This window comes from Canis lupus, chromosome 34 (assembly GCF_011100685.1).
Source record: "Canis lupus familiaris isolate Mischka breed German Shepherd chromosome 34, alternate assembly UU_Cfam_GSD_1.0, whole genome shotgun sequence".
NCBI classification, from domain to species: Eukaryota; Metazoa; Chordata; class Mammalia; order Carnivora; family Canidae; genus Canis; species Canis lupus.
Window position 1 is genome coordinate 33,985,037 of NC_049255.1, and position 23,039 is coordinate 34,008,075.

Below are 23,039 nucleotides of genomic sequence, written 5' to 3' on the forward strand. Positions count from 1 at the left end.
CCTCAGCATCCCACAACCATCTCCTTGTGTTTCCCCTTTGTCTCTGCCCTTTCTTAGTTGTCTTTCTTGGGTGTCTAGTCTGTCATCACTCATCTAAATGGTAATATTTCGCAGAATTCTGTCCTTAATCTTAAATTTCTTCTCATTCAACGTTTTTCCCGTATCGCAGTCCTACACCCATTTTCCTGTGTCCAGACAATTCTTTGCATTGGCAGTATCATCTAAATGTCTCACTTGCATCCTAGACTCAAAATGGCCAACATTGAACTAATTACTCACTCTTAATCGTTTTTTTTTTAAGATTTTATTTATTTATTTATTCATGAAAGACTGAGAGACAGAGAGAGAGAGAGCGCCAGAGACAAAGGCAGAGGGAGAAGCAGGCTCCATGCACCGGGAGCCTGATGTGGGATTCGATCTCGGGTCTCCAGGATCGCGCCCTGGGCCAAAGGCAGGTGCTAAACCGCTGCGCCACCCAGGGATCCCTAATTACTCACTCTTCACCCCCCTACACACGTGTCTCCTATTACATTCCTTACTTCTACAAATGGCATTACCATCTACCTGGTTTTTCAAACAAAAATATGGAATTATTCATGAATATTCTTTTCTTTATGTGTCATATCTAATCCTTCACCAACTACTACTGACACTGCTTTTTAAATCCCAATTGCCTACCAGTCCCTTTTCTCCATTCTTCCAGACAGTTCTCAGGATATGTTTAGCTTTTGACACATATTCACCTTTTCTCCCATAGATTATTATAATACCCCCCCCCAAGTTCAATAGTTATCATGCTCTATAATGAGACCTATTAGTGGTTATCAAATTATTGTACTGGATCAGGGCCAGCACTCTTTAAAAAATGAATAAAATAAAACAGAATAGAAAATATCAGGATAGGGATCCCTGGGTGGCTCAGCTATTTAGCGCCTGCCTTCAGCCCAGAGCGTGACCCTGAGATCCCAGGATCGAGTCCCACGTCAGGCTCCCTGCATGGAACCTGCTTCTCCCTCTGCCTGTGTCTCTGCCTCTCTCTCTCTCTCTGTCTCTCATGAATAAATAAGACATTTAAAAAAATAATAAAAAAAAAGAAAATATCAGGATAAAGTACATGAAGTAAGTTCTGTTTATTGAAACTTTGATTCATTTATACTTGTGTATTTGCGCATTCATACGTACAGATATATAGGTTATATGCACTACCTAGTACAATTCTTAATTCCACTCTGTGTTTTGGGGTGAGGGGAAGTTTTCCCACACATCCAAGCAATTTTCTAACCCTAGCTGGGTGTCTTAGAATTCAACTCCATCCTGACACTACCTACCCTAACATAGCATCAAATTCCATAGGTTAAGGTCTCAGTCCCACAAGACTGTCCCCATCCCCACTTCAGATGCCAATCACAAGTCCAGGCTGGGACTTGTGTTTCTGACAAAGTGGCTATAGATCATAGGTTTCAGGGACCTTCCCTCCTCACATTTAATCAATTTGCTAGATTGGCACACAGAACTCAGAGAAACATTTTACTTTTTAGGATCACTGGTTTATTACAAAGGGATATAACTTAGGAACCGCCAGATGAAAACGATGTGTGGGGCTAAGTACTGGGAAAGGACACGGAGCTTCTATGCCCTCTTCAAGCTAACTACTTTCCACGAATATCCACATGTTCACCAACCCAGAAGCTCCCCAGACCTCATCCTTTTGGATTCTTATGGAGACTTCATTAATACACACGACTGATTAAATTATTGGCCATTGGTAATTGCTTCAACCTCCAGCCTCTCTCCCCTCCCTAGAAGTCAGGGGGTAGAACCGCAAAGTCCAACCCTCTAATCACGTAGTTGGCCCCATGGGCAACCAGGCCCCACCTTTAGGTGCTCCCTAAAGTCTCCTCACTAATATAACAAAAATACTTTCTCATTCTCATCACTTAGGACAGTCCAAGTGTTTTAGGAGCTCGGTGCCAGAAATGGAGACAAACACCAAATATATATAGTAATATATATATATATATTACTGTGAATCAGAGTATTACACTTGATTTACAATTTAAGTTTTATTTGATTGATTTTATTTGTTTCAAAGAGGGGGAGGTTGTGTGTTTTTGTTTTTTTGCTGTTCATTTTTTGTTCTTTTACTATGTATAACAATTACAAGAGCTTGAGAACGATTAAACTAATTGTTCTGTGAATTTCTAGTTTTGACCACTGCAGTCTTTTCTCCTAGGGAGAGCTTTCTGGATTCTAAATCAGGTCACATTCTGGCACTGCTAAACTCTTCAGTGGCTCCTCATGATGACCTACAGGATAAATCCAAAGTCTTCACAAAGCTTTAGGGATTTAGATCATCTAACTTCTCCAGCCTCATCTGCTACTTCCTCCCCAGCTGCTTCCAGCTCCCTATCCAAACAGTTCTTCACAATTCCCTGAACCCGACATTCTTTCTCATGGCTCTGGACTCTTAGACTGCTGTCTCTTTTGTCATGAATGTGTTTCCCTCCATTGTCTGCCTCACTGAACTACATACCCTGTAGGCTTCATGTTGGTGTCTATGAAGCACCTTGAGACTTCCTGGGGTGGAATTTTGTGCCTCTGCCTATAGATAATTTCATGCTACTGAGTATTTTTCCTCAATGCAGGTTGGGGGATGCACAAATCCCTCCAGGCCTTATATATACAATTAACATTTGGATGTGTTTTCTTACAATGTATATGCTTTTATAAAATTTTCATTACAACTTATATATACACACTTCTGTTTTTGACATTTCACTTTAACGTGATATCACAAAAATTTCCCCCATTGTATCTCATATTTTATTTTGTTTTTTTTACATGACATTGTAAATGTATTTAAAATATATGATCAGATCAGACATGTGATTTGAAAAAATAAACTTACTGATGAAGGCCTGATGGGAGTGTGGACAGACTGGAGCCAGGGAAATCAGACAGAAGTCTACTTGATCATCCAGCTAAGTGACCAGAAACAAAAAGGACTAGAACAATGTAGAGTCAGCAAGAAAAAAGGAGCACCAAGGTACTGGGTCAGATACAAGAGAACATAGTGAGGAGGAACTGACAGCCTTGGGTTCCATGAGACAGCTGGGGGAGAGGAAGGATGCTCTATAAGATGATTCAGTAAACCAAAATATAGAGGAAACATCATGGAAGGAAGTTTTAGAGAGAACAATAATGAGTGGAGTTTGTACACTACTATAACCAGTTGAGGAGTCTTCAATATAATGACAATAGTTAAATGATTCAGAGTTTAATAAATACGAAAAACAAGTTCAGAGGGAATGTATATGTTAAATTAGAAAAAAAAATCAGTAGTAAGAACTCTCAGAACAGATTTTAAAAGTTTAGAAGAGAATTTAGAGACCTTAGGGTAAGCATTAACTCCAGGAAAAAAAAAAAAGAGTTAATAAAAATAAAATGTAATGCATGGGTCAGCTATGAGTAATATTGATATAGGCATATATAAAATATAGTCATTATTATAATTTTTCAACCCTTAGTTTTGAGGTATCTAGTAATTGTCATAAACCTATGTTGGGAAGATAGGAAGAAAAAGTATGGAGAGATTATATGGGGAAGCTAAATTCTTATTTTCCATAGCAGGAATCTGAGAAAAGCATCTAAAACTTAAACTAGTTATAGTTTATGAACTATAGTTTATAAATTATAGTTTATATAATATAGTTTATATTATTTTTAAATAATACAAATGAGTATTTAAACACCTAAAGGAGTTAAAATGATGTGCATGTGAAAACATAAAAAGAGAGTCAGGAGGCCAGTGGATTTTTAAAAAATATTTATTATAAGGTATATAAAGTAATTTGACTTTTAAAAGTTAATAATAATTCATAATAAGCAGATTAAGGTAAAAACCTATAACTATATGTGTATATATGAATACATATATATCTACTTTTAAATTTTTTTAAAGACTTTACTTACAGAGAGAGAGAGAGAGTATGAACAGAAAAGGGGGCAGAAGAAGAGGGAGAAGTAGGCTGCCCCGCTGAGCAGGGATCCCAATGTGGGGCTGGATCCCAGGACCCTGAGGTCACAACCCAAGCCGAAAGCAGACACTGAAACGACTTGAAGCTACCTGGGTGCCCCACGTGTATGTGTATTTTAATGCACAAATAGAAAATGACATATATCATAAGTGTTACCTCAGGGAATCATCATACAGTGACTGCACCCCTGTAACCATCACCTAGGTCAAGAAATAGAACATATTAGCACCCAGAAGTCACTTTTTCCACTTCCCATGTCACGAATCCTTCCCTCCTGTACAAAAGCGACCACCAGTCTCATTCCTACTATCAATAAACAGTAGTGCCCATTTTTTAACTTACATAAATCAAATAATACAGTAAGTGTTCTCTTACATCCAGCTTCTTTTTTTATAAGGTTAATTATTTATGAAAAAGAAAGAGAGAGAAAGGGTAAAAAGCATGAGTGGGGGAGATGAGCAGAGGGAGGGAGAGACAAGCAGACTCCCTGCTGAGTGGGGAGCCTACTGTGGGGCTCCATCCCAGGACCTTAAGATCATGATCTGAGCCCAGATCGAGAGTCTGAGGTTTAATGAACTGAGCCACCTAGGTGCCCTGCATCCAGCTTCTTTTTCTTAAAATTATGTTTTATGAAATTCATGCATGTTATCCCGTGTGGCTGCAGTCATTAATTTTAAACACTAAATAGTATTTACCTATCTACATATACCACAGTCATTGGTCTATTTATCTATTCTACTGCTAATAGATACTTGGACTGTTTACAGTTTGGACTATTATGAATAATGCCGCTGTGAACACATTCGTACATGAATTATGATACATATGTGTACATATTTCTGTCGAGTAGCTGACTCATGAGGAACAGCATATACTGGTTTCCCCTGTTATCTGAAGGTAGAGCATTCCTATAAAACTTTTTGTAAGCCGAAATGAACTACAACAAAAAAGCAATTACCATTAATTGTACTGGAAATTTTTTAGCATTCGCAGACTCACAAAAGGCTTTCAGGTTTTTCTGATACTTTAGGACACCTCTTGGTAACAAACGCACAAAAAGCACAGAGGCTCACAGACACAGTGCAAAGCTATGGCAGCTTGATGCTGAGATGCTGAGTGTAGTTCCTAAGGAAGGAGCTTGCTGGTGCCACTCTCACTTCTGGCGGTGTGTGCTGCCTCTATAAGGGCTCGCTGCAAAACAAATAATGAGTCTTATTCAATTTTCACCTTTTTTTGTAAAACTGGAAAATCCTTTCTGGATTTCTTTTAGTTAGCAGAAATAGGTACTAATGTAGGTATTTTGAAAAAGCAAAGTGGCCTAACCTGAACTTTCAAAAAGCAGGAAGTATTTGTACTCCATTTTCATAGATAATGTTTAAATGATTCTCTTTTTTTATTTTTTATTTTATTATTATTATTATTATTATTTTTATTCATGAGAGACACAGAGAAAGAGAGACAGAGACACAAACAGAGGGAGAAGCAGCCTCCATTCAGGGAGCCCGATGTGGGACTGGATCCTGGGTCTCCAAGATCATGCCTGGGCTGAAGGCAGATGCTCAACCGCTGAGCACCCAGTCATCCCTAAACAATTTTCTAAAATGGTTGTACCAACTTGTGCTCCCATTAGTAACATGTGAAACTTATCATTGCTCCAGGTTTTATCAACCCCTAATAATGTTAGTCTTTTTAATTTTAGTTTATCTCATTAAAGCTTTAATTTGTATTCCTTGATTTTTGAGGTCATTGAATATTCACATACCATCTTTTGTGAAGTGTATTAACTCTCTTGCTTATTTTTCTATTGAGGTTGTCCATCCCTTTTCTTATTGATTATTGGTGCATTATATATTCTGAGCACAAAATATTCTAACCAGTTATCCTTTCAGTTAGAACCCTGCATCCCACTTAAGAAAATTTCTTTACATTAAAGTCATGAAGATACCCCAACTATATGTTATGTCAAGTTTTGTTGTTTAGCTTTTACTTTTAGATATACAATTCACCTAGATTTGATTTTAATTTGTGACATGGTGTAAGATAGACGTCAATTCTAAATTAATTTGTGAATTGAATGAGTCCCAGTTAAAAAAAAAAAGGCCAATAAGAATTATTGAAATTCTAAAAGCTGATTCTAAAATTCCTCAAAAAAAGAAAAAAGCAATCAGTAATGGCTGGAAAATTCTGTAAAAGTTAAAAAAATTGCATGGGATTGGCTCATTAGTTGTGTTGGCTATGCCCTGAACAATTCCTGCAAGTGAGAGATAAGGTACCTTCACTAACCCTATAGTTTACATAAAAAATGATTCTGAAAATGAGCCATGTGCAACTCACATGATTATACAAAATAACTCTGACCCTACCATAATATTTATTAAAAAGCCATATTGATTAAAATAGCATGTTAATGGCTTCTCAATTGATTACTGGAAAGAGTAAAAGCCCCCAAAATAAACCAAATTCATATAGACATCTACTATATGAAAAGACAGCATTTGAAGTCAGTTGTAAAAAGGTCAATTATTGTTAAACGGTGTTGGGAAAACTAAATTGAGTTCCTATGTTATCCCTTATAACAAAAGGAATCTGGATGGAACAAAACAAAATTTAAAAATAATTAGAATGGGAATTTCTATCTACATATGAGCAAATCAAAAAAGAAAAAAGAAAACATCAACGAATTTCACTGCAGAAATAATCTCTGCAAGTTGAAACAGAAGATCCCAAATGATGTTAAAATTATGATTAATATCACAAGTAAAAGGCTATTTATTTAATTAAAGAGCTTCTTAGAAAACAAAATCAATAACTCAATAAAAATCTAGACAAAAGAAAGGAATCAATAACTAAACATACTTTTCATAAAAAGAAAAATTAGTAGTTTTTAAACAAACAGAAATTTTATCATCTTAGATTGGCAAAGATCAAAATATTGTATTATTTGATGTTTTGGTATGGGGAAACAATGATGAGAATATAAACTGATGACAACCCTTTAGAGATGAATCTAATGCTCATACTTTTGACCGTGCCATTTTGTGACTTTTTACCAGGATATTCATTTAAGTTCTCGACAGTGAAATACTTGATAAACCCCTACATGTTTATTCAAATAAACTGGCTGATCAAATTATGATAAAATGGGATATTCCATACTTGAAAAAGGAGAAGAAGACAAAGAGGAAGGGAAAAGGAGAAAAGAAAGAAGAGAACTCTATTTGAACTTGTACGCAACAATCTCTAAGGTAAAGTAAATTTCAAAGATCCAGGAGTATGTAGTATGCTACCGTTCTCTTTTAGGGAGAACTAAAAGGAGTAATATGCACATCTTCTGAAAAGATAATTAAGAATCTTATAACAGGATTCATTTGTGAAGGAGAACCATGTTTTCTCTTGGACACAAGAGAAGAAAGAAAATTTATATTTTATTATAATTTCTTTTATAACTTTTGAGTTTTTACCACGAGCAGATACAGTCTATGCAAAAAGATGAATAAAAAAACAAAAATTAAAAAAAAAAACCAGGAGAGATTGCAGTGAAACTCAATATAGGACCATTTACTGTTACTTGAACATGGGTTATGTACCAAACTCTTCATATGCATCAAATATTTGCTCTCCTTTCCCCTGCTATGTAATAACTACTATATCCCCCTCCATAGTAACGCATTAGCTAATAACAGAGCTGCAATCCTTATCTATACGTGTCTGGTTCAAACCATTTTGTGCTGCACTTCCTCTTACTACAACACATTTTACTGCAATTAACTGCAAAGCCAACTTTGATGGTGCCACATGCCACTAGTGAACTTCTAATCCATCTATTTTTTCATTTGCCCCTCTTCGTTCCCTCCCTGCCCCCTCGTGCTCACACAAACCCATGTACACACAGAAATGACTTTGTTTGGAAAGCAACCACCTACCATGAAGTGACCCAGAACCTTGCACTGTTCCATGGATAATTGTAGGAAACCAACAAATAGTTTTCATGCTCAAGACATATGTGAGTAATTGTTCAAAGTTAAGTGGCATCCATCCTACTCTGCATAGCTGGGCTGTTCATGCAACCCTCAACCCTTGCATTCCTCTGCAAAGTATTCTGTTTACACAGGCAAAATCCTAAGCACATGGATATCTTAGGCTGTCTTCGTGAGCAAATTCCAAATATTCAAAACACAAAGAACAGGATTCAATTGATATAGAAAAATGTAATTGCTGGTTATTTGGTGGAAAAGTGAAACAGCATCCCTTGTCATCAGAATGAAAAGTGATAGAGTTCACAGCCTTTGGGGTCAGATATACCTGGGTGGGTTCCCAGCTCTTTTTTGAACTTAATGGTTAATCCGGGGTAAATTTCTTAACCTCTTTAGCTTCAGTTTCCCAGGTGATAAAGTGGCAATGATAATACTGTCTCTCTCATGTATAAGATTATGTGATGGTTAAAAGAAATAAAAGCATTATCCTAGTGCTAAATATATACTAAGAATTTAATAAATGATAATTATTATTTTAGATACTATTCAAAAAACTCCATAGGCCAAACCATCAGTAAGTTTTCTTGACTCTCCCTCTAAAACATAATCCAACTGAGACACTTCACTTCTTTTCCCTAGTTTATCTGGTTTCCCCAGTTCCATTCTTTTGCTGCTCATATCAGGGTGTCTGAGGATTTTTACACAAGCTCCTTCTGAACTGCTACTCAGTTCACCTCGATCATTCCTTCATGGAGGACTTTTCTCCACCATTCAGGTCTCTACATGAATGTCATAAGCTCAGAGGCTTGCCTCAGCCAAGATATGTTCTGTTTCCTATGTTCCCCCAGAGCCTAGAACAGCGCAAAATAAATACTTGCTGTTCAAAATATCTGTGTGCTACATTGTATGATGTCATGTAACATTATTTTCCATTATTTCTCTGATCAGGGAAATAAGGATCAATGAGAGCATATTTTGCCCAGTGTATTTCAAGGCATAGGGATAGATTTGAAGTACATGAAAGAAAATCGTTCTTATTTTAATTATTCTTAAATTTTTTATTATTCTCAAGAAGAAAGTCTGAAATTAGAGCTCATATTTCTCTAACATCTTTCATAATTCCAAATATTCCCCCTTTTTAATAAAGAGCAAGTAGACAAAGACACCACAGTCTTAGGCAGGCCACAGTGTTGTCTTAATCAAAATAGGTTAAGACACCTAGAGTCTCAATGTCTGAGCTAATCAAAATATTTTACAGATTTTGTTTATTTATTCATGAGAGACACAGAGAGGCAGAGACATAATCAGAGAGAGAGAAGCAGACTCCCTGCGGGGACCCTGACGCAGGACTCCACCCCAGGACCCTGGGATCATGAGTCAAAGTCAGACCCTCAACACTGAGCCACCCAGGTGTCCCCAAAGTATAGTTCTTAATCTAAGTTCATACCTTACTGGATGTAGTAGTGTTCAGAATGGAAGCAGGTCTGTGCCACTGTTTCTGAAGAACCAGGGCTGAGGCTCTACTATCTTATTGCTGCACGTGGTAAATCCTACAGCTTTCTTCTTTGCCACATGAGAGGAAGAAAATAGAAAGTACTGTTGTTAAATTATTTGGCCCAGAAGTGCTATGTATACCTCTCTCTCCATTCATTAGATGGAACTAGTTATGTGGACATCTCTAGCAGAAGTGTGGGTTTTCAGGACCCCTGGGTGGCTCAGCGGTTGGGTACCTGCCTTCAGCTCAGGGCGTGATCCTGGGGTCCTGGAATCAAGTCCCTTATCAGGCTCGGTGCGAGGAGCCCGCTTCTCCCTCTGCCTATGTCTCTGCCTTTCTCTCTCTCAGTCTGTGTCTCTCATGAATAAATAAATAAATATTTTAAAAAAGAAATGTATGTTTTTCAGTATGCTCCAGAAGCAATATGTCAACCGCAAGTAACTTGTTAAAATCTAATAATATTATAGGTTTTCATTGTGCTTATTTTTATGATTAAGTGGTATTTATGGAGAGTAACTTTTATTGTCATGTTCTCTTAAAAGAAAAAAATGAATCAAGATGGAAAAATGCTAAGTTTAACGATACTGATGGTATAGAGATATAGTGAAAAAGTAGTGATAATGGTTTAAATTTGGGAACCACTGTTCTTCCATGAGATCACACAGCTAGTTTGTGGCAAAAATGCTAAGATTTCCCATCTTTTCTCTCGGTGTTGCTGCTGCCTTTGCAAAACCTGTGGTAGCCAATCAAGCCTAGGAGATAGTTCTGAATCTTTTCTGAATATTAAAATATTAATTGAAAAAATCCCATTTTCCCTAGTTATTCTTTAATTTTTTTATATCTTTAGATGGCATTCTAGGAGAAAATGAATAGAGCTAGAAACTACTTTTTAGTTAATTCTGCAAAATGTATTGGACTTACTGAAAGACTGCAAAGAGGAAAAGTATGGATTTCAAGTACACAAAAGAACAATAAGGAAAGTGTCACCCATTTTTATATAATGATGGGCACTAAATTAGTAATACTAACAGGGGGATGCTTTTCCAAAAAGACCATTTTGAAGAAATTCATAGTTAAATAATGCAAGTTTTTATCCTTAAAAAAAAGACTATTTTTTAAATTTATTTGACAGAGAGAGCCACACAAGAAAGCACAAACAGGGGGAGCAGCAAAAGGGAGGGAGAAGCAGACTCCCCAGTTAACAACTGAGCAGGGAGCCTGACCTGGGGCTGGATCTCAGGACCCTGGGATCATGACCTGAGCTGAATGCAGACACTTATCAAAATGAGCCACTCAGGTGCCCCTACAAGTCTTTATCCATATTTTTTGTTGTCATTGTTCAAAAGAAGTTAACAAACAGAGAGCTAATTGAATATTTCTATCACAATAAATTATTTATCAAAAATTCTTCATTGAGGTTCCCAATTTATTCTTCTGTTATTTTCTTTCTAATCTGTCCAGTGGAAGACCCTAGTTCACAACTTTTGTTTTTAGCAAGTGAACTTTGATGCAAGAATTGGTCCTTGACAAAGCAAAGCAAAACAAAAAGCCTGCACTCTCCACTTGCCCTTCTGGTACCTTCTCCCCTCCCAGGTAAACAGAATGCTCAGACTGCTGCACCCTCTCTGATTCAGCTGACCCTGGCTCTCCATTCAGAAAGGGCCTCCAATCTGTCCCCTTACCTTCTGTTTTCACCCCACTCCCACCTCTTTGGAAAATATCCCCACTCCTTGCTACCACAGAGAAAAGGATCGATTCACTAATTCACAATGATACTGACCAAAATCACTTAATATGTCCTTGCTTCTAGAAAAATCTTACCTTACGTGAAAAGAATGTGACTATATAGACCAAGATGACTTTAATGGTGGTGGTGAGGAGATATTTTTTAACAAGGTCACGACACTAGCTGGCCTCCTGCTAGCCTTGTTAACTTTGCTTCTTTGGGGAAATCTCTGATTCTTTGTTTTTCCAATTTATTTACTCTGATTTAAAGATGCTCCTGGAAGAAGCCAAAATGTTATCCTGCAGAGCAATAATGTAGAGAAAATATTAAAAGTCAATTTTGTCTTCTAAGATGTCAAACTGGAGCATGATTTTGACACAAGATGCCTTTGACCACTCCTTTCTTGCCTATATGGGCTCATCACCATTCACTTAGTTCGAGGAGCCCGATTTCCAATGAGTAGTTAGAGTCTCAAATTGAAATGAAATGAACATTAATCAACATATGGGAAACAGGTACTGTAACTTTAATTTTAGTGTGTAAAAAAATAATAATAATTTTAGTGTGTATTGTAACTTTATAGCCTTCAAGACATTTTTTTTGTGTTATAACACATAAAAAACAAGTTCAAATAGGGTCCAGGGGCATGGTATCGAATTGAACATATTTGGATATAATCTAACACTTGAACTCATTATAAAAACCCTCGACCCAAGCTCCCTGTCAAATACCAGGATTTTACCTCACTGTGTTCATACCCTACTCCTCCTGAGATGATGGTTCACACCATAGTGTTCCAGAAAGCAGTGGGTTTGGACTTCCAACCAGCTGTGTGACCTTGGACCTTGGATAAAACCATCATTAATCTTTGTAGATCTTCCTGTTGTCACTTGTATCTTGGGCAGGTTGACCTCAACCAACTCACCCACGTCACTCTCTTGGATAAGACCTCTTTTTTGTTCTCTTTGTATTATTTACTTAATTTGCAAGAAAGTTTTTTGCTTGTTTTTATAATAATGCTCCTCCTATTTAAAAAGTACCACATTTATTTTTAGATAATGTAAAAATGGAAATAAGAAAAAAACAGAAGACAAATAAAATTCATGCATAATTCTACCAACTAGTAAAATGTTTCAGCCAACCATAACTTGATTGTTCATTTCATATGTGAGGACTTTCTGTCCAGGTTCTTAACCATGGGCATGCAAACACAGCAGCTGACCTCCACATGTCTCTTTTGTTTGACTTCTATGCTGATAATAACTTTTGATTATTGACGTTTTAATGAACATCCATGTATACAAATATGAGTGTGTAATGCTAACTAGCTTCTCAGGATGAATTTTTAGAATTGGGAGTCTCCTAATCAAGAGGTATATTCAAAAAAAGATTTTTTTTTAAACAGAAAAATGTGTTCTTATTGAAAGCATTAAAATAAAACCCTATAGTATAAAAAATTAGTTTTTCAACTTCAATTTTAGAGGTAACCGCTGACATTGGTGTGATATACATCCTTTCAGTCAACTCATTTATTTGTCCATTAATTTAATAAGATGTATGTAGAAAAAAAAAACGTATAGAGTAGTCACATTGTGCCATACTCCGTGCTTGTCACTGGAGGTATAGCACTGATCAAAGCAGACATAGTACATTCATGGATCTTAAGATTTTAGGAAGAGAGATCTTAAGTTATTCATGGCTATGAATACAGTTACAAACTGTAACAGGTGCATGAAATATGTAATAAATGGTTTGGTGGGAGACTACCACAGGACTGCTCATTTACATTAATAGAGGAGAGTAGAAGGTTTCAGGAAAAGTTCCTCTGAAGAAGTAACAGGTAAGTTAAAATCTGAAGAGTAAGTTAATCAACTAAGAATGCATTTGTGGGGTGGTTCCCCATTGAGAGACAAGAGAGGAGTGTTCCAAGTTTACAGACTGCCATGTGTGAAATCCTTAAAAGTGAAGTTGAATTTGGTGACTGAGAGTCATTTGGCATGTTTGAGGCAGGCAAGTGGGGCCAGAGTAGAGAGGTAGGCATAAAGAGGAAGGTGGGTCTTGGAGGGTCCTGGAGGCCATGTTGGTATGTTGATAGCCATTCTAAGACCAATGGGAAGCTAGCGGAGGATTTCTCCACTAATCTAGTATGTATGTCCAGTTTAGCTGGTCCTATATCAGATATGGTCTGTTGGTAGTCAGCACCATTCCCACTGTTCCTCTGTTTTACTGGGGCCTGGATGCTGGTAAAGCTCATTCCTCATCTGGCTTCTATTGAGGTGTGGTGGAAGGCACTGGTGGGAAGTGAGAAACAGCAGGAAGGCTGACTCCCTAAGTGGCAGCACCAGAGGTTTCAGCAGCCACAGTGGAGGCGCATTATGAGCTGCACCGGCATCATTAGCTATGCTCCCATGACTCTGGGGGAGAAGAGGGGAGAGGCGCAGGCCACATCCTGGTCTCTGGTTTACATTCTATTCTTCCTTTTGCTCTTTCAGAGCTTCTAGTGAATTTTAATGCAACCATTTGCCTTAAATCCCTCTCTGCTTTAAAAATTTAGAATGGTTTCTGATTTCCTTTCTAGACATTGATTTACTAAGTGCTTTTGATTCAAACACTTCGGGTTCTTACTGACTGCGATTATTGCATGCATCCCATAGAAGTTTGCAAATCCTTTTATGAATCAGTCTGCTTTCATTCTGGTTAACCCATGGCTACTTGGCTACAATTTTATTGGCAATCTTGGTAGAACTGTCAACAGGAGTCATGATTGGAGCATTAAAAACAAACACACACACACACTCACACACACACGACAACAATAATCTTCACGTGAAGAATTTTCTGGAACAATTATTCCTGTGAGGATTGTACGTCCTTCAATTTTCTGGAGTAGTCCTAATTTTGTACATGCTGTCGAGTTATCCCTCTGATGACGCTTAAGGTTACCAAATCCTGTGTCCATCCCTGAAAATATTGTTCCTTACATATTGGTTAGTTTTCTTATCATCAAGTGGTATGAAGATTGTTTTTGAAATCCTTCATTCATTCCCACTTATTTGTGAGGAGTCTCTCAATTTAGTTACACGGGAACTGGCCTTTTGTGCCCCATACCTTTAGATGCATTTAATGGTGCTCTGATCAAGTAGAGTTTCGAGTAGGGCCAATTTCATGGCCTATCCCTAGAATTTTAACCTGGACACAGAGTGACAAGAAAGACTGAATATAGTGGTAGTTGATTCATCTTGGTGATAACAGCCTAAGAGGTGGCTCACTGACTCGTTCTGGATTATGTCCTAGGCCTGATTCCTCAGCTTTCTCTCTCCCTGGTAATTTGCTTCTCTGCAAACAGATTCTTTCAGCTTAAAGAAACTTGTAGGTAGAGCAGGATTTTATTTTATTTGTAATTATAGTAAGAAACACCTCATATAAATTATTTTCTTAACCCTTTTAACGGTACAATTCAGCAGTGGTAAGTGCATTCACACTGTCATATAATGAATCTCTGAACCTCTTTTTATCTTGCAGAACTGAAACTCTGTATCAATTAAACAACTCCCCATTCCTTCTGTCCCCAGCCACTGGCAATGGCCATTCTGCTATCTCTATAAATTTGACAATTCTAGGTACTTCATTTGAGTGGAATCATACAGGATCTGTCTTTTATGGCTAGCTATTTTACTTAGCATGATATCCTCAAGATTTATCCATATTATAAGCATATATCAGAATCTCCTTTTTAAAGACTGAATAATATTCCATTGTATCTATATACCACATATTGTTTGTTTGTCCATCGACAGACACTGGGTTGTCTCCACTCTGGCTGTTGCGAACATGAGTGTACAAATATCTCTTTGAGACCCTGCTTTGAACTCCTTTTGGGTATCTGACCAGAAGTGGGATTGCTGGATCATAGGCAGTTCTATTTTTAATTGTTTGAGGACTCTCCATACTGTTTTTCATAGTGCCCACACCAATTCACATTCCTACCAGCAGTGCACGAGGGTTCTAATTTCTCCACCCTCTCACCAGCCTTTGTTATTTTCTAATTTTTTTTTTTTTTTTTTTTTTTTTTGGTAGTAGCCATCCTGCATCCTTTTTCTAAATATATGTTGCACCAAGGACAGTCTCTTATAATCAGAAATGGGTTCTGGGAAATGTAATAGACAATTTAATCTCAGCCTAAATCTCTTGGGTAAGAGCTGGCTGGTTCTCCAAACTTCTTCTTCTTCTTTTCTTCTTCTTCTTCTTCTTCTTCTTTTTTTTTTTTTTTTTTTTTTTTTTTTTGGCTCTCCAAACTTCTTAACAGCACTTGCTTCTACATTTGCTTTCTCTCATGATGAGTCTGCTAACCATTTTAGAAAGGGCTTAATTCATTCCATGTTAATAATTTCAAAATGTAGGTTTGGGGTAAATCATTTTTTTCCAAAAGGGTAAGGAGGAAACTCAAGCCACCTGCTACGAATTTGCAAACAAGATTACTAAGGCTCTTCTCTCATTAAGGAAGCATTTAGGACCGTTCAAAAAAAGCACTGGTATTGCTGGTTCTGACTTGAGATAACCTGAATAGAAAAAGCTTGGAACGCAGTGCTTGGCATTCACCTTTCAAACTCTTTACAGCCAACACTCTGACGCCTACATGTCTCCCGGGCACATTTGCATCTCTGACAGCGTTACTCTCTGTGGGCACATTTCTTTGATTTGGAACATTCCTTTTTGGATTTTCATTAGCTGAGCCTAAATCAGGAGGTCTGAGGCCCTTGGCTAAGAGTAGGCCAAGGAGCCAGACACCCTTGGAATCTCAGCCAGCCAGTTCCCAGCTGGTTCACTCTGAGCGAGGTCCTTAAACTCTCCAAGCTCCGGTTTCCTCATCTGTGAAACAGAAGAAATGCTGCCTACTTCAGGCCCATGGTGATGGCCAACTGAGGTCATGGATGTGCACATTCCCAGCAAGACCTTGGCAGAACAGGCAGTTAAAAGACGGATAACTCATTTATTCTGTACAGAAATAAGATTGGTTGGTGGACATTATCTGAAAATAAAAATATGAATATGACTGCTCTTTGAATATGCTTTAACTGTCCTTAAATTTTTTGAGAGCTCTCAACTAGTATACTGAATAGCTCATGTTTTCAAAGGACTGAGCTTTATTTTTCAAAGATGCATATTTATTAAGAAATATCTCATTACTTTTTCTAGAAAACGTCCCTGTCTACTTCTCTATAATCTAGAGTAGATTTGTTACATCCTAAAGTTTTTCTGTTAGCATAGTGTTTGTGTTTGTGGGTCTGTAGACACACATATGTATATGGATATGTATAGATATATGCATATGTGTCCTTAATCACAACTAGGAAAATTATAAAATGATTTGCATGTGCAGAACTTTTACCAAATATTTCCAAAAATGTGTTTTGATTTTTGACATTCACAGAAACCCAGTGCAGTAGCAGCAGAAGCAAATATTATTATCCTGGTTTCATAGATGAGATTTTGAGAGCTATGTGATTTGCCTGAGACCTCAGAGCCAGTGGAGCAGTGGAGCCAGAACTCAAACCCAGGCCTTGGGGTTTCCAAATCCAATACTGTCTCCACAGTATCTCACCAGTCCCCATAGGGGCACGTGGTGGAGGACTGCTGGCGAAAACAAATGGAAAAAACAGTAGAAATGTAAGGCTTGAAAGCCTTTTTGGAATTTGGAGGGACTAAGTATTAGCAAACAACTGAAATGTCCTGCTCAAAGCCTAACAAGAATTTAGTGGCATTAAGAGGTTTCAAACTGCTTCAAAATTTATAGGTATATTCTTTAAAGAAAGAAAAATGCACAGCATGTTCCAGATCTCCACTTTCCTTACATCCCCATTACTAGATTCTTCTCCCTCTTTATAGACCACATTTATAGCTTAGATTTCCTGAATGTTTTTTCTTGTATATACTTTCTATTTAAAAAATCAACATTTATACTGTATATATTTAATTCTTATACTACTGACATCTATTTAGAAAGAATGTGAGGAGATTCTCTTTGCATCTGGCAGTGTGGCTACGAATGAGTAAATGAATGGAGAAATTAGTTTGGACCTATTTCTACATGTCATACTTATTTATTCTTCAAGCCTTGTTAGAACCTCTATACTCAGCCAAAATGGAATTCCCATATTCTAAAACAATTGACATCATATTTAAGGAGCAAAAAAAAAATTCATAATTACTTCCTAACCAGAGAATTTACCATATGGAAATACCCCTCCTCACATTTCAACCCTGTATGTACATATATGAACACACAGAAACAATTTTGTGCATCAAAATTAAAATTCCATTGCTTACATTAGTGAATATCAGAAAGCTTAAGTTTTCAACAAAATTGAAATAGTTGAAGAAATTATAGTACACCAAACCTGATGGAATATGGGGCAACTGCTAAATTATTAATTTGAAGAATTTGTAACAATAAGCCTTTATTTTTGGTCACAGTAAAGAAAGAAAACATAACAATATGTCTACACTCTGCTTATAACTGTAAAAACTGATATTCGGCATGTGGACAAAGACATAGAAGGAATATAGAAAAGTTAAAGGGTTTTTGTTTTGCTTTGTTCTATGAATCAGTTAACCGCATTTGTGGAATTAAAAGCAAAAATTAAAATCAGAACAACTTTTAGGATGTACTGTGTAAAATTGAGTAGAAAAACGGTAGGTTGCTCCATGTCCTAACTCAAATGGATGCTGTGGACATGGAGTAAGACCCAGGACCCTGTGGTGTTGCATATGAGCCCTGACTTTGCACCACATGGAGAAAGTTCAGAAGAATGAGTCAGAGCTATCCCAACTCCCTGTGGGTCAGGGTCTATCCTTATGTCATCTCAAAAACAATGTACACACATGTTTTACATTCCATGTATCTACCAGGGCATCAGAGCCCCAGACATCATATCTTTAAATCATTGGATCCCTAAGAGGAACTAAAATTGCACAAGAAGAAAATATCACACAGTGAGAAAAATAACCATTTTTGTAAGTCTTTATTTTTTAGTTGCTCCTCCCATAGTAATGCACTGAAAGGCATAACAGTTTATATTGTACAAAGCATTTGAAGAAAGTACCTCAACTTGCCGATTATTTCAAAATGAGATTACAAACAAACAAACAAAAAAGGAAAAAAAAAAAAGAACAAATCTGGTTCTTCAATAAAGGGCAAAATAACTGAATACAGTCTGTTATTTACCTCTCTTTTAACATAAGGTCTGGAACACTTCATTTTACAAATAGGATTAACATGAACATAACATCGCACAAGCTTGCAGACGACCAGCATAAAATATGGGGTACAGTTTTTAATCAGAAGAATCATGCTTTCAATGAAAGAAATTATAATCGTTTATACAATTGAATCGATTTCAGTATTACAAAAACTAAGTTGCATCTATTCGTATTTAGCTCATTAAGAAGGAAAACAAAACAACAACAAAAAAGGAATGTTAAGAAAAGCCAAACACCATGTGGCACTCCCATACACAGGTCGAGTCACCTTGGTCCTTGCAATTCAGAAAGGGGTGTGCCTCAGACGTCGGAAAGTAGTGGCTGACTGGAACAGTGCTATTGTAATCAACAAACAATAGTTTGCCAACAAATAAATACATGATACACGCAACGCACAAAAAAAAATTAAACATTAAAAAACAGTGACATGATTGTCTAAAATTAAGATGTTATTACAAGGATTTGGCAAACATTTTATTAGTGTAGTGGTACAGCGGTACTGGTGATGAACAGGTTACTTCACTGACTTAACCTCTTTGAGCGCTGGAACATCCATAGTTTACAATATACACATACCCTTTTTCCCTAGGTTTAAACAATGTACTTAAGAAGGCAAAAGTTAATGGGGAACAAGTACTCCCTGTTATCAGTTTCTATAATAATCAATCGAGTGTGCATTTCATCCAACTACTTCCATCTTCAAAGGGTTAAATTACATAAAACTTTAACAAAGAGAAAAAAAATTAAATCTCTAATTAAAAGCAACTGTTCCCAATCATGTGTCAGGTGATCCTGGACAAAACAAGAATTCAGTTTCCATGGAGTGTTCGTTCGTGTCAATGCCGCCCTCCCCACAGCCCTTGCGCCCCCCACAGCCCAGGGCAGGGCCAACCCAGGGGCGCCTCCTGCCCGGCAAGTTGCTCATTCTCACCGAATCGCACGTGAAGTCGCATTGACCTTCCAGAAGTCAGCAGCTGCCTTTGCTGTGCAAAACAAAATATCGAGAATAAATAGTTTCTTTTTTTCTTTCTTTCTTTTCCTTTCTTTTTTTTTCTTTTTTCTTTTCTTTCTTTCTTTCTTTTTTTTTTTTTTTTTAAGCATTCAGTTTAAGGTCACCAGACTTTCCATGGGTGACCCTTCAGGTTTCTAAGGCATTCTGCTCAGCAGTCTTTTAAATAGTCCTAGATGAAAGAGCCATGCTACTACTGGACTTGGTCCCACTCTGGTCGACCTTGGTAATGTCATACGTGGCTTATGGACTGGATGGCACTGGATTCCGCTGCAGCCCTTGCCATACTGTGCCACACGTTGGAAGAACTGTGGGACGTAGAATGGAGGGACTCCTTGTCGGACAGTGACAACATCATAGCATATGCCTGGGGTAAAAAGGAGAGACTCAGTAAGTGGCGCTGGAAAACATCACTTTTCATTTGAAGGCTACTGTGCTGTTGGTGAATGTTAGGGAGGAGAAGGGACTCGGAGTAGGAGCGTCGCTCAGGGATGTGTTTGGAAAAGCGTGGGGCACTTTTTGGTCATTGTAATGATGTGATGCTACTGCTGACCTTCAGTGTCTAGGGCCTACAAAGGTACATGTTCTACAGGGGGGAAAAAATGAACTGTCCTACCAAAAATGTCAACAGGGCCTCCACTGAGAAACACGAGTCATCCCCCTGCCCAAGCATGAATACACTCTTCCATCCACTGTTCACGCACTTGTTCAACTCGCCAAAAACATTATCGCGTGCTTACGACTGAAACTGGAAATATGGAGAGGATATAGACCTGCCTTGATGGCACTGGGTGGCACTGGAGTCTAGTAGAGGCCACAGTCCCACTGATTCGTGCACTTCATATCAGAGCACCGAAGGTGACACCCCTTGCCCAGTCACTCAACTCGATAGTGGAGGGGGCTGAGGTACAACTACTGATTTGGTGCCCAGCTTGTAATCCAATGTCCTTTCTCTGGTTTCCCTCCACATTCGAAATATTCAAGGCTGACACCCAAAGACCCTGAAAGCTAAGGTAGAGCAAGTCAGCCCTACCAAAAAATAAAACAAAACACAAGACCCAACAATGTTCTAACCAACTTGTACTCCAGTGTCTGCCAAACAGAAGGGGCATGGCGATGCTCTGTGAAGAAGTGCTCTTTCTTCCCTATTATCATGTCAATTCAAAATAACTGTTCAGAGAATCCCTCCTTTGCTGCCAAGTAAAATATTCAAATAAAATGTTTGGTCTTGACTTGTGAGTGAACTTTTCACTGTTGATTTGCTATTGTTGGTCTCATCCATTGCTAAACTTGCTTGTCAAAATGCTGCTGAAGTGGAATCATTAAAGTCCTGCCAAAGACATTCCACTGTCTGTAAACAAAGACAAAATGCCTCTGTTGTTAAGCAGAATTTCATCTCTGAGAGTCATGCTGAGACATGTGGCCAATCTGTGGTTTCTTCCGTAATCATGGCATTCAGTTAGAAAATCTGCCCTTGTGGGCTGATTCTGATTTGCTGGGTCATTGCTCTAAATGTACACATTTGACTTTTATGTATGCAATTTGCCTTCTGGACCTCTACGAAATCCCAACAGACATATAACAAATATTTCTTAAGCATCTACTCTACGCCAGGCCCTGTGCTAGGTCCTAGGGAATCAATGATAGACAACACACAGTCCTTGTTCTCTGAGGAGTTTCAAATAGGAGTGAGGTGAGCATTGAACTTTATTTTTATTATGTACCCACTTGCAGAGATCACAATAAAGAATGTTCTGAAAGGGTTTTAACAGAATCCATTCCAGTATTTAGAAAAACAAAAAAGAATACACAGAAAATTTTGGACTCCTGCCTTCAAACCTGTGACCTTCAACTAGTGACCTTGGGCAAGTTGCTTAGCCTTTCAAGGGCACTTTCCTTGTATCAAATGGTGATCATAACAACGAAAACATGCTTCCAAGGGCTATGAGGGATTACAGGCACTAACATAGGTTGCCAGACATAAATAGTACCTATTAGCATGAAATTAATTTTTAGGATAGGGTTTTCAAAGAGGATTCTATGCAGAATGCAGCCGCTGTTGTATCGTTCAACTATCTTGGATTCAATATAAAAATCACAGAGGAAATATGTGAGTGTTTTGAGTGAATCATCTGTCCCTATGCAGATTCTAGAAAATGGTATGATTCTAGAAATGGAAATACAGAATGTTTGCTTTTTGGTAATCAGAATAAACATTTGCATCCACCAAGATCAGTGCCCTGCACATGGGACTGGCAGTTAAGAACAACTGAATGAATGAATGAAAAGTCTCATGAAATAAAGTCAGTTTGCCAAAAGGCTTGACCATTTGTTAAACTGATATATATAACGTGATCAAGTAACATGAAAAATATGAGTTAGTGCAAAACGCTAGTATTTCTGCTGATGGGACTTGCTGTCACAAGGCCGGTACTGAAATATATCACGTCTATTATCTCTAGGTTCTCTGACCCTTCTGCTTTCAATCACTGCTGACAGTTTCAGGAATTTTTAGGTAGTGTGTCTTATAAGCATTTTGGTGGAATAATTAAAAAAAATTTTTTTTAAAAAAAAACAAAGAAAGCCTGGATCCCCAAGGATCTCTCGGATCAATTAGGAAGAAAGAATGGGATACCAAAGGTTCAAAAAAAAAAAATGCTAGCTACCTCTAATGGTTATGTCCAGATAAAAACGAGATGTCTATGATGGTGAGTTTACTTTTAATGTTAGAAACTGAACAATTAATTTTTAACCCCATTGATTCATACTGTAGGAAGGGATCTTAGATATGTCCTCCAGTCACCCCATTCTACAATACCCACAGCCATGAAATGATGTTCTCAAGTTCACATAGCTGGCAACTCCAGTGCTGAGGCTGGCTGCTTCTACTTCAACTCACAAAGAACATTCATTTTACCTATTACCATAGAGGGTATCATAAGAGTTTTACTGAATTGACTGATATTTAAAAATCTGTATTATCCCACTGGCACAATGCTTTTCCCACCTTAGTTGAGAGACGACCACATTTGCTGCTAAGAGCAGCCCAAAACATCTCAGCCAAATAGGAAATCATTTCCAAATGTACAAGCCAATGGAGTCACATGGTTTGATATGTCAGGCCACCTCCAAAATGGGCTCAAGATCAAACAATTGGGCCAAAGTGACCAAAAAATATGGTAATAACAGAAAGTTTCCATTCTTCCTCTTTTTATTTATTTATTTTTTTGTAATTGGCCTGAATGAAACGAACAATCTGGTTGAGTGTGGACATCGGCGGAAAATACCGACTTCCTTTATTTTACAATAAAAGAACTGAGGCTCTCTTAATTGGCATTTAGGGATCTTAAATGGATTTATTTTCATTTCCACAGAATGCCGTAGAGCCCAAGGAACTTGAGTACCATTCATTCATTCATTCATTCATTCATTCAATTCAAACTTAATATGTTTCATTTCCAGATCTGTTGGTAAGTTGCTGTAGACTTTTGGCAACTCGTTTCATCTCTGATCCTCAGTTTGCTCCTGAATGTTAGAA

General features: G+C 37.6%; 1 protein-coding gene and 1 long non-coding RNA gene across 14 annotated transcripts in view; both read right to left on the reverse strand.

Moving 5' to 3' along the window:
- Positions 1 to 5,055: 5,055 nt before the first annotated feature.
- LOC119867456 lies at positions 5,056 to 11,512 on the reverse strand. Its single transcript, XR_005383597.1, has 3 exons — positions 11,328 to 11,512; positions 9,459 to 9,571; positions 5,056 to 5,228 (listed from the first exon to the last, which is right to left on the reverse strand). It is a non-coding gene; the product is annotated as an uncharacterized LOC119867456 (long non-coding RNA).
- Positions 11,513 to 18,235: 6,723 nt separating this feature from the next.
- The window catches only part of MECOM (MDS1 and EVI1 complex locus), a 553,056-nt gene continuing 548,252 nt past the window's right edge, over positions 18,236 to 23,039 (reverse strand). For all 13 annotated transcript variants that reach the window (XM_038583828.1, XM_038583823.1, XM_038583822.1 and 10 more), the window contains one exon: positions 18,236 to 19,868. In XM_038583828.1, coding sequence (XP_038439756.1) covers positions 19,856 to 19,868 — 13 coding nt within the window. In that variant the 3' untranslated portion in view covers positions 18,236 to 19,855. The remainder of the gene's footprint in view (positions 19,869 to 23,039) is intronic.